General features: G+C 43.6%; 1 protein-coding gene across 9 annotated transcripts in view; it reads right to left on the bottom strand.

Moving 5' to 3' along the window:
• Window positions 1–913: 913 nt before the first annotated feature.
• The window catches only part of LOC105685894 (neurogenic protein mastermind), a 137,512-nt gene continuing 124,586 nt past the window's right edge, over window positions 914–13,839 (bottom strand). For all 9 annotated transcript variants that reach the window (XM_020852301.2, XM_012400356.4, XM_020852300.2 and 6 more), the window contains 5 exons: window positions 8,878–9,210; window positions 6,999–7,173; window positions 5,531–5,839; window positions 5,166–5,417; window positions 914–4,958 (listed from right to left, as the gene is read on the bottom strand). In XM_020852301.2, coding sequence (XP_020707960.2) covers window positions 4,711–4,958; window positions 5,166–5,417; window positions 5,531–5,839; window positions 6,999–7,173; window positions 8,878–9,210 — 1,317 coding nt within the window. In that variant the 3' untranslated portion in view covers window positions 914–4,710. The remainder of the gene's footprint in view (window positions 4,959–5,165; window positions 5,418–5,530; window positions 5,840–6,998; window positions 7,174–8,877; window positions 9,211–13,839) is intronic.

Genomic DNA, 13,839 nt, shown 5'->3' on the forward strand with positions numbered 1-13,839 from the left:
GTTTTTAAAATTATACAAAAAAATGAAAATAAAAGAAAATAAAATAAAATGAAAAAATTTCATTCTCGTACTTTGATTCCCAAATTTGTGAGAAAACGAGTGTTATATAAGATATAATATATTAACAATACAACCGTTGACATTATTCAGCAGTGACGACGACTCGCAAACAAATTCCCTTCCTTGCGTTGGTCCCTGGAGTGCTTGTTTATTCGTTCTTAATTCATATACGTAATTGGTATATACATATATAATTATATATGTTTTTATTTTATATATATATATATATTCCATGTATAGTTTAACGACGCTTTATATGTATATGCAATGTAGAAAGAAAAACGAAAAAGAAAATAATTATTATACGTATAATAATAATGGTAATCAACGAAGAAAAGTAGAAAATGAATACAGGAAACGAATAAAAGTGATAAAAAAAAGGTTTTTTTGTTTTTTGTTTTAACCAATATGTATAATATGGTAATAGTATATGTGACGACTTATTTTGATTTATACATTATAATATTGACGTGTGAATCAGAGCACCTGTCTCCTTTTTAGATTATGTTTTATGGCCCCAATATTCTATATAGACAAATTTACTAATATTTTTATTTATTTCTTTCTTTTTCCTTTCTTCTAATTGAGACGTTGAGAGAAAAAAAATACAAAATTAAAAAAGAAAAACAAAGTGTAACATCAATCTAAGATAAATGAAACGTATAATAAACGTTTAAAGTTTCCTGATCATATTTTTGTTTATTTTTGAAACAAGTCTTTGAGCTCCGTTTTTAGTATTAAAAAAAAAAGAAGAAATAATAATAGGATAAATATACTCGAATGAGAATATTTCCGAATAGGCACTCGCCAATTTGCGCAAGTGGATGAATACCAGAAAAAAAAAATGATAAAATAAAATAATAATGATTACTTTTATTTCTCATTTGTCTCTCACACAGCTCTGGCAAGTATCGGGGTTCCTGCTTTGCAACATTTATTAAGAAATAAATTTTTTTTTTTTTTTGATCAATTGAATCTCAACGGATTCTTATATCCTTTCAACTATGGAATGTATCACTATTTGGAAGATTAGCCACTCGCAGACCCCTCTCACTTAATTACAATAAACCGTGTCGAAATAGATCCTATTGTTAAGAATATTTATTCAACATGACATATCATTCTTTGATCATTTGAATTCTCTGCTCGCGTTTATTGGGGAAGAAAAAAAAAAAAACGAATCCAAATTCAACTGATTGAATGGAATTCCGAATTCCATATTCAATGTAGATGGATGTAGGTCCTGGGATAGTCGACCGTTTAATTTGATTAAGTGTACAAGGGTCCATCGTAACTGCGAACAGCTGTGTGCCATATTGTCTGGCGACATAGTGCATTCGATCTAAACTTAATAAATACATCAATTGTCAAATGCACTTTATCGCCGAAGCATCGCTACACGCGTCACTTTTCTTTTCTTTTTCATTTTCTTTTGTTGTTGGTTTTTTTTTTCATTAATAATACATTATAATTATAATAATAATAGTAATAATCTACAACGTATAATTCGTAGATTATTGATTTATCTTAGCGGTAGATGAACTTTATTTTTATTTTTTCTGTTTTTTTCTTCTTCCTCTTTTCTTTTTTTTTCTTTTTAAATTTCGCTAAGTAAATGTATGTATAGTATATAATATCTATGTACAATGAAAGTTTAATATTCTTATTCACCTAGTAATATGCTTTTTAATTTTCTTTAATTTTATTATTTAGGAGGGGTTCACTTACATCATAGAAGCGGTCTATGATTTAGTTAATGACGAGATTGGCTATGTATACTTACAACTTTAGCCAAATGTCATCGAGTTTATTGTTTCCGTTTTTTTTTTCTTTTCATTCTTTCATTGTTTCAAGAATAGTTATAATTGACTTTTTCTTCATTTTTATTCATCTCTCACGCATTTTACATCATCGTATGTGATTTTAATTAAATACTTTCGTCATACCGATATTTACACTATTGCTATCACCGATTCTACTTTCGTCTCACCTCAAACTTCCCCAAGCCTATTATTCAGCTCAAAAGTTTTCTCGTTTAAAAATTTTCTACTCCTGTTCATATATATATATATATAGATATATACATATATGTTTAATGTTTATACAGGGACAATATGTGGAAACTGGCCACTTCATACGCCGCGCACGTCAAGTTAACACTAGTCAGGCGTACAGACTGGCCAGTTTCCACATATTGTCCCTGTATATTTCTGTAACGTAGATAATCACCTGTAATTATATTATCATCATTACTTCTCCTATCATTCTTTCTATTCCTTTTATTATTCATTGAACATTATTATTATTATTATTATTACTATTACTATTATTACTATTAGTATTGTTATTAATGTTATCGTTATTATTAATTATAATGGTCACTGTTCTGCCGTCATGTCACTCTCTTGCAAAAGCTTTTGAAATTGTCTGGACAGTTAGGTATATATCGGAGTTACTCTGCGTAGATTCTTTAGTAAAATTATTTTGGTTAAGTAACACATACTTTAAATATAGTGTTTCATTAATTTATTAATATTATTTATATTTTTACTATTATTATCATTATTATTGATGTTATTGTTAGTATTGTTATATATTGATTATTATTAATTATTACTATCATCATTTGATAATGTATATTATATATGGTTATTGTTGTTGTTATTATCATTATTACTAATCATATTATTACTATTATTATAATTTATTTAGTTTGGTAGACTGTGCGGAAAATTGAATCAGGTTATTCGATGCGATAAAATAAATATGGCGCGTTCACGACCAAGGTTCAGGTAAAACTACGGATATGTCAACTTCTGGTTGTGAAATTCAAAATGAAAAACAAAACAAAAAAGAAAAAAAACCGCGATTCAAATACGGGTATTGAGTACTAAAATAAAGTAGAAATTAAAAGTAATAGGACTGTTCTTTTTTTTTTTTTTTATATGCACTCTCACCACTAATTAATAATATGCGATAAAATTAGGTAAATATCTAAATTGGTAGATATACGTCTAATGTAACGCTAGGTTCGGTTTTATATATTCACAGCGCAACGCAAAACAAAGACAACGTAATATAATATAATATGTTATAAAAATAAAATGAAATAGAATAAAATAAGATAGAATAAAATAATAATAATACAAATAATGATGGTGATGGGGAGGAGACATATATTCTCTCGATAATAAACTGATATCTGTATATTTACACGGCAGAGGACTTACTTACATTTTTGCGTATAGGAAGCAGAGAATAGATGAAACAAACAAGGATTCATAACTTTCGCACCTTCGAATCTCTTCTGCACAGTCTACATTTTTCCGTCCTTATTCCGTTATTTCCCTAGAGAAATATGACTAAACTAAAGTACGATAATATCTAAGTGTAATTGTATGTATAAAAAAATAAAATAAACTAAAGAGGACAGACGTATTATTGAGCGCTGTCCTCGGTTTTTATACGTCCTTCGGACGTCGGGTCCATCCGTCGCACCTGAGATCTGATCGGCCCCAAATTAAGTAAATATCGGCCCAAATCGATGCAGAGAGATCTGATAAAGTGTGCAATACAGTTTATACTACGAGTTTCCGCATATGAATTATCAGCAGGGAGAGAAGAAAAATATTCTTGATAAAAAACTGCATTCGCCACCGGGGTAAATTGCAGGCTAAACCAAAATCAATACGCGGACTAACTCCGCGGATACGCGTGCCTCGAGAAACGACGTTTGGGCGATAAGTTTAGAATACTGTGCGAGTCACTACTCGCTCGATTCATATAGCTGCGTGGAGTAGTATAATTTTATTTTGGGTCCGATCAGATCCGGTATTTATTAGTTTGGTTTTTTCTAAATTTTCTTCACGATCGACCGACAGAATGTAATGATTATTTCAGACAGCAACGAACTTCATGTTCAATCTTACAAGGCTCGCTGCGAGATTCATTATGTTTTACCGTTGTTTTAATATTTTAATATATTTTTTTTCTTTTCTCATTTTTATGCTAATTATTGATTGACAATTAAGAAATTTTTTTATTTCTTATTTTTTTTTTGTCCCCTATTGAGATTACACTCCGACACATTTCCTTTCCGTTGATTATACGTTTAATTTATCTGCTCAATTAATAATCCTATACGTAGAGGTTGTGCTCTGTATTGCCAGCAGAGAAGGTGGGACGAGACGAGGAGAGACGAAGAGATAAAAAATTGGTAGCAAACGGGTTTGCGGGTACGAGACAAATTGAGTACAAAGAAGTGGAGAAAAAAAAAAAAAACGGAGAAATATATTTATATATAATAGGTATATCTAGGTGTATATAGAGATATATTCTTATAGTTTTAAAAAGACACCTACCCGCGGGTTCATCCCTTTCGAGAAATCGATCTGGATTATCGAAATTTTGAGGACTGATTACTTCCCGTTTCTTCTCTACCCCCCTGAGAATGGTTCGAAGCAATTCATGTTGTCCATATCGCGTTGCGATATTATTCGGGGACGACAAAGTCTGCAACCTGAAACCATTCTTGGCTTTTCATGAACGACACGCATTCATATTTGCACTTATTCGAGGGTAGGAGGAGAGAGGCGTCGATTGTTAGCTTAGCACGTTCACCTAGACTCAGGATCAGCGGTTGTCGAGTCTTTACAGAATATCGAGGTTGAAACCTGCCGTAGAATCCAAGGAATTGAGGAGTTCTTGGGCACTAAAGTTCGATGTATCTCCCGTGGGAAGATTTTCAAGGAATTCAAGACTGAAATCGGCAGCAGTTGCCACCGAGGAGTCCTGCGGCGTTGGGGGAGGTTGGGATTGTTGTTGCTGCTGCTGCTGTGGCAGACTCCGAACTCCTGGGCTACCGGAACCGTATTGCTGGTGCGGATGGAGAGGAGATCCTGTAAAAAATCGTCTCGATATTTTCTCTGTTCCACCTACAGTCCGCGTTCGATTCCCGTAAAATTTGCATTCTCGGTTTTATTTAATAATTTCGCCGGACATCTTCCGAGATTAGAATCGTCTCGGACGGTGGGTCGTTTCGCTACCGGTAATTATAAAAAGAAGAAGAACGAGGTTCGGAATAATTAAATATTATTTTCACGCACCTGTCCCAGCGCTGCTAACCGAATTGACTGACGTCGATTGTGACATTTGCATCTGGACCGACATTTGGTTGTTGCTTTGCTGCATAGCTAAACTTTGCTGTTGGTGTTGCTGAGATAGAAGCTGTTGCATTTGAGAACTATTTGCCATCCCGGCGCCGCCCATTCCTCCACTTTGCGATCTGATCAGCTGTTGATGCTGCATCTGAGCCGCGCTCATCTGCATTCCACCGGCACCGCCCATCCCGAAGCCACCTGAAACAAGGACATCGAGAATCGACGGTCAGATCTTCCCGACGAAATCCGGTATAGGGGCCCTCTTAAATTCGGAGACTAGTTTAATTTCTCCTTCATCCGACGGTTCTCACCTTGATGACCTTGCTGGTTGAACTGGGGCCGCATCTGCGCTTGAAAACCTTGCTGCTGGTGCATCATGATGTGCCGCCATTCTTGCGGGGCACCACGACCAGCTATACTGTTTCCAATACCATCCGGTGGACCGACGCTGACGTTCGGCGGCCGCTGGTTATTCGTTCTTGGGTAACCGAGCCGTTGGTGCATTTGGTGCATTCCGCCTATAGCGCTCATGCCACCCGCACCCATGTACATATTTCCGCCGGCAGCGTGCAAAGCTTGTTGTTGCTGTTGCTGCGCCATAGGCGACCTCATCATCGGACCTGATGTAAAACAACGTGCACGAAGGAGTTTAGCTGTTCGTTCGGCTTCGATTACGAGGGATTTCAAATGATATTTGAAGGGGGCGTCGTCATCATCTCACGGGCTAACTAAACGGCCTGCAATTTGTCCGAGGCTTGGAATGGCGAGAGGTCACGATAGAGGCTCGCTATCGGATCGATAAGACAGTGGCTACGGGGGTTGGTCGACGTACGGTTGGCGAGTTGGCGAACCACTGACGTTGACTCCCACTTCCGGTACTTCCCGAGACCCGTCGTCTCCCGAGGATGAACTTCATCCCCGAGAAACCGAGGATACCACGGATTACCCTGACGTTGTATGCGCGTTTTTTTTTTTTTTTTTGGAAAATCGCGAACAACCGGGAATTAATTTGGAGGAGGTGCGAGACGCCCGGAACGTAATTGCGAATTACGAAAATGTTAAGCGCGATCATTGGCGACTGTGGAACAGCCGTGCTCGAGGACTGATCAAAGATAAATGGCCGAGGGGTTCGGATTCTGTCCGGACTTGGAGGGGCGATGATAAAAAAAATCCATATCCACCAACCAACCCACCGCAGCGGCGAGTTCTCATTACTTTGAGTACGTCTAAAGCCCGACATCAGCTCGGTTATACGGCTACATCGCTCTGTGTATAGGTATGGAAAGGTATAGATGGGTAGGTAGGTAGGTAGGTAGATATCGCCGAGTCGGGAGGAGTTACGCCGTCCGGGGTGGGATTAAAAATTGGGAGAATGAACGCACGTTGGATACCGACTACGTCGGACGTCGCGACGATGCTCGCTTTGTGGAGCAGGCAGGGGTAGGCAGGCAGGCAGGCAGGCAGGCAGGCAGGCAGGCAGACCCGAGGAATTCAACGAAAGCCGCTGCGAGAACACTTTTCGAGACGAAAGAGCGAAAAATTTTTCGCGAGTTCATTCGGGATACCGAGTAAAGTTAAATTTGGTCTTCGCGGATATACGTGTAACAAAGAGGAGAACAAGTAGGCGTATACGTCGGTCTGGCGCGTTCCCTAGATTCTATATTTAAAGAACTCGGATGGATCCGCCGACTCGTCCACCGCGGTAGGGTAATTTTCATCCAAAACACGGGTAGGAAGCAACGGATTCGATAAAGTTAAAAAACGGCGAAGACCACTCACCGGAGGGAGGCATCGCCTGCTGAGTAACTCTTCTCATAGGTCCTGCGGTAGGGAATCTCGCCTGACCACCCATTCCGATACCGGCGTGCATCATCTGGGCTTGAGCCGCTTTGTACTCCGGTGGCGGAGGTCGAACACCCCCCATTCCACCCGCCATGTGCTGTTGTTGCATCACCTGAAACAGAGACGGACGGATGGATATATTCGATAATGTTGCTAGGAATTGCGGAAGAGATCGAACGTTGCTAGTCGACAATTGAGCCACTGCTAATCGCGTAGAAAGCAACGTTTCTGCGGTTTTCATATGAATTCTTTCGTTAGCGGTAAATAAGTACAGATCGGGAGTTTTGAAATATTTTTCCCGAGAGCGAGCTGTAATGTCGTCGTCGTCGTCGTCGTCGTCGTCGTCGTCGTTTATTTTCTTATTCGTTGATAATTAACGGTTGTCGTACACGTGGCGAACCGTAAAGATTGACGGACGGCTACGTGGTACAGCTTTCGAGGCATCTCGTTGTTACGCGATACCGTGACTTCCTAGTGTTACGCGTTAGTCGTGCAACGAGAAAACTAGACGCGCGGACCTCCAACAGCTGCATCGCCCCGTTACCTTATGGTATAAAGTTTTAACGGTGGACCTCGACGGAGACAAGCCGTGGTTAAGCCCGGAACGCCCTGAGATTGTGGCGTGTCGCAAGTAGGAAGGTAACACCCACCACCTTAAGCCGCAAAGCGGTGTTTTAAGGCCGTTTCACAGTACACCGCACCGTACTGCGGTCTCGGTAGAATGTTTCCGCGATTAAAACTCGAAGATGGAGAATTGAAGACGTTTCGCTGTACGAAGCGACGAGAACTACACGCCCCGATGAATCGGGATGACCGTTTGCGTATAATAAGAACGCCGATTACACACGTAGATGGTTTTGTTGATGATTTCAGTCTCGTCGAATGTGATCACGAGATGATCTGGCAAACGTGATGACTAACCAATTGCGAATAAGCGCGAAACGTGCAATTACTAATTGGAGCACCGTATGCAGCGTACGTTATACACACGACGCTCGCAGCTTTTCATCGCGGATATAAAATATAATAACATAAGCGAGAAGATGATCGTCTGACTCATCGCTTAGCTCGAAGCGATAGTAGGTACCCGCTGACGAGCGTTTACCGAAAAACCCGATGTGACTCGAGTCTCGAGGTACAGAAGCCGCTGCAACGAGGATCGTCGAAGGTACGTGAAAAAAAAATCCTTCCAGATCCACAAGCGCTACGAAGGATTAAAATCAGAGGGAGCGCGTAGTTGGACGGAAAAGTGTTTTCGCGGGGTGATATTATCCTCTTTTTTTTTCTTTATACCTTCGGCGTAAGCCGAATGAACGTCGGGCAAGTCTCTGACATAGATTTCGCCGGAGGGAAGTAAAGTAAGGATATACCTTTTTGTTTCTCTTTCTTTATTTCTTTTCTCTTCGCGCTTTGTTCCTGTTTCTTTGTTACTCCGTTCCAAGAATTTTCTACCTTCGTTCCAGCTTCGCTACCACCAGTCGTCACTACTACTTTTTACCGCCGATATATAGACATAGTTTCATACACACACATATATATACATACATACAATATATAGAGAGAAAACTTGCAAAGGATGGATACCTGTTGCGCGTGCACCCGGATAACCCAATGTTCCGGATGGATGCAACGCGTTTAACATTGACGCGTTCCGGTGCGTTGCCCAAATTATACAATAAACATCCCTCGGTCTTGAGACCGGTTATGACTATGAAAAAATCAGCGCCAAGACTCTTTTTTTTTTTTTATCATTTCTCACGCGAATACTCCTCGGTACACAAACTTGCAAGATAAAATTTCGTCAATTTCCCCTCACCTGTTGAGCTCTCATCATTTGCTGTTGTTGGATGAGTTTCGCGTGTTGGTGATCGACTTGGTTGGGAGGTACCTGCTGCGGATGACCTCTCGCCCCGGCCGCACCTCCGGGTTGCGGAACGCCGCCGGTAGCTGCGGCTCTCTGCCTGAGACTTTGCTGGGTGAAATTTATCGTTTGCGACTGAGATACCGAGCAATACGTATCGCCCTGGCCGCCGGCAGGGCCCGATTGATTCTGGGCCTGCTGTTGGCTGAAGTACATTCCCTGCTGTGCCGCGACCGATACCCCCGGTTTAAGGTCACCGGTGAGCTGCATGTGTTGTCCAGCTGATACCTGAAATAATGAAATAATGGAGGTCAACGATGAACGAATTAAATGAAAAGATGACGATTGTCTCCCGCGGCCTTGGAGAACAGATATTATTATTGGTGTGTGTGTGTGTATTGAAATAAGTGGGCAATGGAATATCGACGCATCTCTGTCGAAGCGTAACGTCATCGGGCGATAAGTGATTTCAATTGTAGACCGCGGTGCGTGTGCCAGTTTCGCTCTTCGATGTGTATTTCTCCGCGTTGTTATACCTTCTACTTTATATATATATACTTACACCTATGTACCGCGTTATGTATTACCGTGGAAGTGAGCTCGCGGCTCACATTCAACGTGCCCCGGTTGCCGCCGAGTCTTATTGTTACAACGATAAGTGGATATCGGGATAGAGGAGGAATCGCACGATCGAAAGGATCCTCGCTTGGAATCAAAAGCGGAAGGGGAAACAACGCTGCACCCATCAGGGATGAGGTAATCTCTACCGATGACCAACTTATACGCGTCTGCTTCGCGGTCATTGGGAACGACAGAAGATCCACGTCGAGACCGACTGTTCCACATATTTGACACGCTCCACGGTTCAGGTGGCAAACAGGCCGACTTTATATGGACCAATGACGTCATACTGACATCATTCTTATAATTTCTAACAATCGTGACAGAACACTGTGGACATTCGGAATCGTCTCCGTTTCTCACGACGAACGTTGAAAAATTGAAGAAATAGGGTATCGAGTTTCCGTCACATCACGGAGTTCGGAATATTTGAAACTCCCCCTGAAATTTGTCCGAACGTTTCGCCTCGCGGGAAACTTGAGTCAGTGTTTCGGGGAGCGCGAGTGCGTTTGAGCGAAGATAAAAAAGTTGCCTCCGAATCTAAAATCGCGTTGTTAATATTATTTTGCTCATTTTGACGGGAGTTATCGATTCTCCTGGCGAGTGGAAACCCCCTTCGCGCGGTACGCGTATAGTTAAGAGTTGGCGCGCATGATAACCCGGATGGCGTACAGACGTCCGAGCGTTCTCAATGTCGTTAATTTTTGTCCAGCCTTGGACTCGTCTGCGGATTCGTGGGAAGTCTGCTGCGCAGAAGTCTGTTTTGTACCGAGTATTAAACGTACCTCTACACACACTGACGCACGTTTGGTACCGCATGGCTGCTATACTGAATTTGTAGAACGTGCGTGTCGGTTATAAACGACGTCATACAGTGTAGCGAAAAAGCGGTCGGTTGGTACAACGAGAATAACGTGCCCGCGACACCGAACACGCCAGATATGACACTGGCTTCTGTCAATCGGAGCTGTAACGTAGAGAGAATTGCAAAAAACGATGACGTACGCGATTCCGATGTCGCCTGATCGGGCAATTTTATTATCAATGCACACGCTCCTCACCACTCGAACGTGCCAACGGTAAGTCACTCCGCGGGCATATCCAGACCCATATCCGATCTTTTGCCTCGAGTAAAAGGTTGAGGTGAACCCGTAAAGTACTTGGATGGATGAAACCAGCTTGGAAACAATCAGGCTGAATCGGAGTGTTCCGATGTGGGAGAATCCGGTGTGACACAGGTGAAGATAGGCGAATGGTGAGCACCGTCCGTTGGTTAACCAGACGTATACGTATACCTACGTTGTCCATAAATTGCAAGGGCCGCTAACGAACCTATCACGATTATTAATCCGCCTTGTGACGATCCCGCTTCTGCGATCGAAGCCGTTATTTTGGGATCCCAAGAGAGCCGGCGGGGTAATAACCGGGGGATGCCGAATGAAAAGAAAGTCGTTCGTCCGAAGGCGGGTCACACGATATAGCGTTGTAGAGACGGTAAGCGGTATTGGCATGGGTTAGCTTCACTTGGCATCGAGTCCTGCCAGGCCAGGGAGCCTCTTTGGAAGCACGCGAGACTCGGCGGACGCTGACCTCCGCCCCACCCCCGCTTCTCGGGAGTCGGTGCATCCAGAGGAACGCCCGACGACGACGACTACGACGACGACGACGAGCAAGTGTCCGCCGACTACCCGGCGATGCGAACGCGAACGACGAGGTGCCTCTACCTTCTTCCTCGAGCCGACTTCTTCGCGGCGATAAAGCCCTACGGGAAAAACTATTCCCTCGATCATTGGAGACGGACCGCCGCGAGTTTCGCAGTTTCTCAACTCCCGCAATAACGTTTCCTTTGAGGCCTACACGGTTGCAGCATCGGTCGCATCTCGTCTCGAGTGTACGGATTCCACGCGCCGTGAGCCACCTCCTACCTCTTCCCCTTTTACCGTCCTTAAGAGGCGTCCTGCGCCGCGGCGAAACAAAGGCGGCGAGCCAAAGACAATAATACGGTAGCGAATAACGTTGTGGAAGCTAGAATTTTAACCGACTAAACTCGAGACTCGTGGCGAGACTCTCCGAAAATTAGATGCATCTGGCTCAAAGTTTGGCGAACCATTTTAAATCAGCGGTAGTTTTGTTAAGGAAACCGAATCACCGAGTTGGAGTAACAAACTCACTCCAACCGGTGGATGGGTACTGCATGCGTCCCGTTGAGAACTTTTGGCGAACAGGCCGGTAAAGTTCCACGGCGCATTTCCGGTATTTTGGAATGTCGGGTGGAATGGCGCGGAGCCCAACCGCTAACCTCGTAAAGGATTCTCTCTCTGGATCCCGTCGCTGTTGCTGCCGCTGTACCGCCGCCGCGCGCGGAAATTAAACCTCGCGAGGAGCTAAGCCGGTTTAAAAGTTAGCAAAGCGCGCGGCGGTATTAGATGTCATCCCCGCGGAGCGTGTTACCTCCCAGAAAATAGAGACGGTGGTAAAAAGAGAAAGGAACCGAGAGAGAGAGGAGTCCTACGACCGCTGCACCGGTAATCCTCAGCAGAAGCTCCCCGAGCTTACAGCTTCCAACGTTTGTATTGCGAGCACCGCGCTCGGACGCCCTCGATCTTTGAGACTCTCCGGAGCACTTGCTCCACCTTCGGAACTTCAACGGTGCGGGAAATTGGGAAGTTTGAAAATCGGGATCCATCCCTGGTGAAAAAGAGAGCCGTAATAACAAAGCAACGAATTCCGGTTAGTTTCATGACCGGGGGGGGGGGGGGGGGGGGGGGGAAGTAAATTAACCGCGGCATGTAGAAAGAGGACGGGCAACAAACGGTTCCTCTACATTCCTCTATTCGCTCGTTTCCTCTCTCTCTCCTCTCTCTAATACATCTGCAAAAACGAGTTCGCGACGCGTCGAAGGGACGACAAACGCGAAGTTAAGAAAGCGAGGAGACGTGCGTTGCCGGTCGTGACTCCGGTCGACGTTCTCCCCCCCTTCCCCCTTCCCCCAACTAGAATCAGAAGGCACTGGTATTTTTTCTCGTTGCCTTTTTTTGCATCCTTTTTTAAAACGGGGCAATTCCGCGCGCACATAGCCAAGAAATGCAGGAAGTATATTTTACCTCCGCCGGTGGTGTCGCATATACACGCGGAAATTCTGAAAACCGCAACTCGTGCGATGATGCGACCTTTCTTACTTTTCTTCCCGGCCAATGTTGGCCGAAGCATTTTCAAACTAATTTCGAAACGAGAGTCGGATTTTCACATCTCCTTCGTTCGGCGACCCTGCCATTTTTTCGCGCTAAGAATATACCTGTACGAGTGTACGCGGTCGTACCGTAATAAGGTGTACCGTTGCCGCGCGGCTAGAACAGTGCGGGAATGAAGCCTTGAGAAACTCACGGGCGACGCCCGAAGGAGAACGAACGACGGAGCGAGGAGGAGCCGGGTACAGAACCGTCGCAATGCCTATACCTACAGCCCGATGTGCAGCCCGGTGGTATTCCGTTCGCCTGCAAAACTGACCGGCGTGCGTCCGGTGTTCACCTCGACTCCTCTCACTCCTGTATTCGGTTCACCTCGGTTCAAGCGCGCGGTGACGGCCCTTCGTCCATCCGTAGTTCGCCGTCTGCCGTGTGTTATATTTATATACTATACCTTCGTCCCGCAGTTTATAATACCGCGATGGTGATGTATTTTTCGTAACTCCGTAAGAAAACTTTATTTCGACCGATCGTTTTTCTCAAAGGTTCTTCGCATTTCGTCGTGTCCAATCGATTTGGCTAATTTATTATGACCGGAGATTGACGTCGCGGAATATCGACGGGTTCCTTTTTTCATCGTTTTACGGTGTTATAAGCCGAACGGAAGGCATGCGCGATGAAAATCTGTTGAGTGTATAAGGAGTTAAGAGGAGCGAGAGGGTTGGTTGATTCGAAGAGCGAAGGGGCACACGCGACTTAAGCCGACAATCGCATCTTTTTTTCTTCGGATTTGATCTCTTTTTTTTTTTATTTTCTTTTATATTCTCTACTTTTCGTCTCCGCAAAAGTTGGCGCTTTCGCGTTTGGGTTTATATCGAATATCGATCCGATTTCCCGCCACCGTACCTTCTCTCTATCTCTCTCTCTCTCTCTCTCTCTCGCTCTCTATCAACTCTCCACTCTCCACTCTGCATCACCCACATCACGGCGTTATGTTCCTTCTTTTCCAGTATCCCGCGGGTTGAACGAAGAAGCGTTCGACTGCGGTCCATCGAAGCTGAGTGCCTTAAGTCGGGGATCGTGTATACCCAGCCACAGAAATGTCGTAAGT

This window comes from Athalia rosae, chromosome 5, assembly GCF_917208135.1.
Source record: "Athalia rosae chromosome 5, iyAthRosa1.1, whole genome shotgun sequence".
Taxonomy (NCBI): Eukaryota; Metazoa; Arthropoda; class Insecta; order Hymenoptera; family Athaliidae; genus Athalia; species Athalia rosae.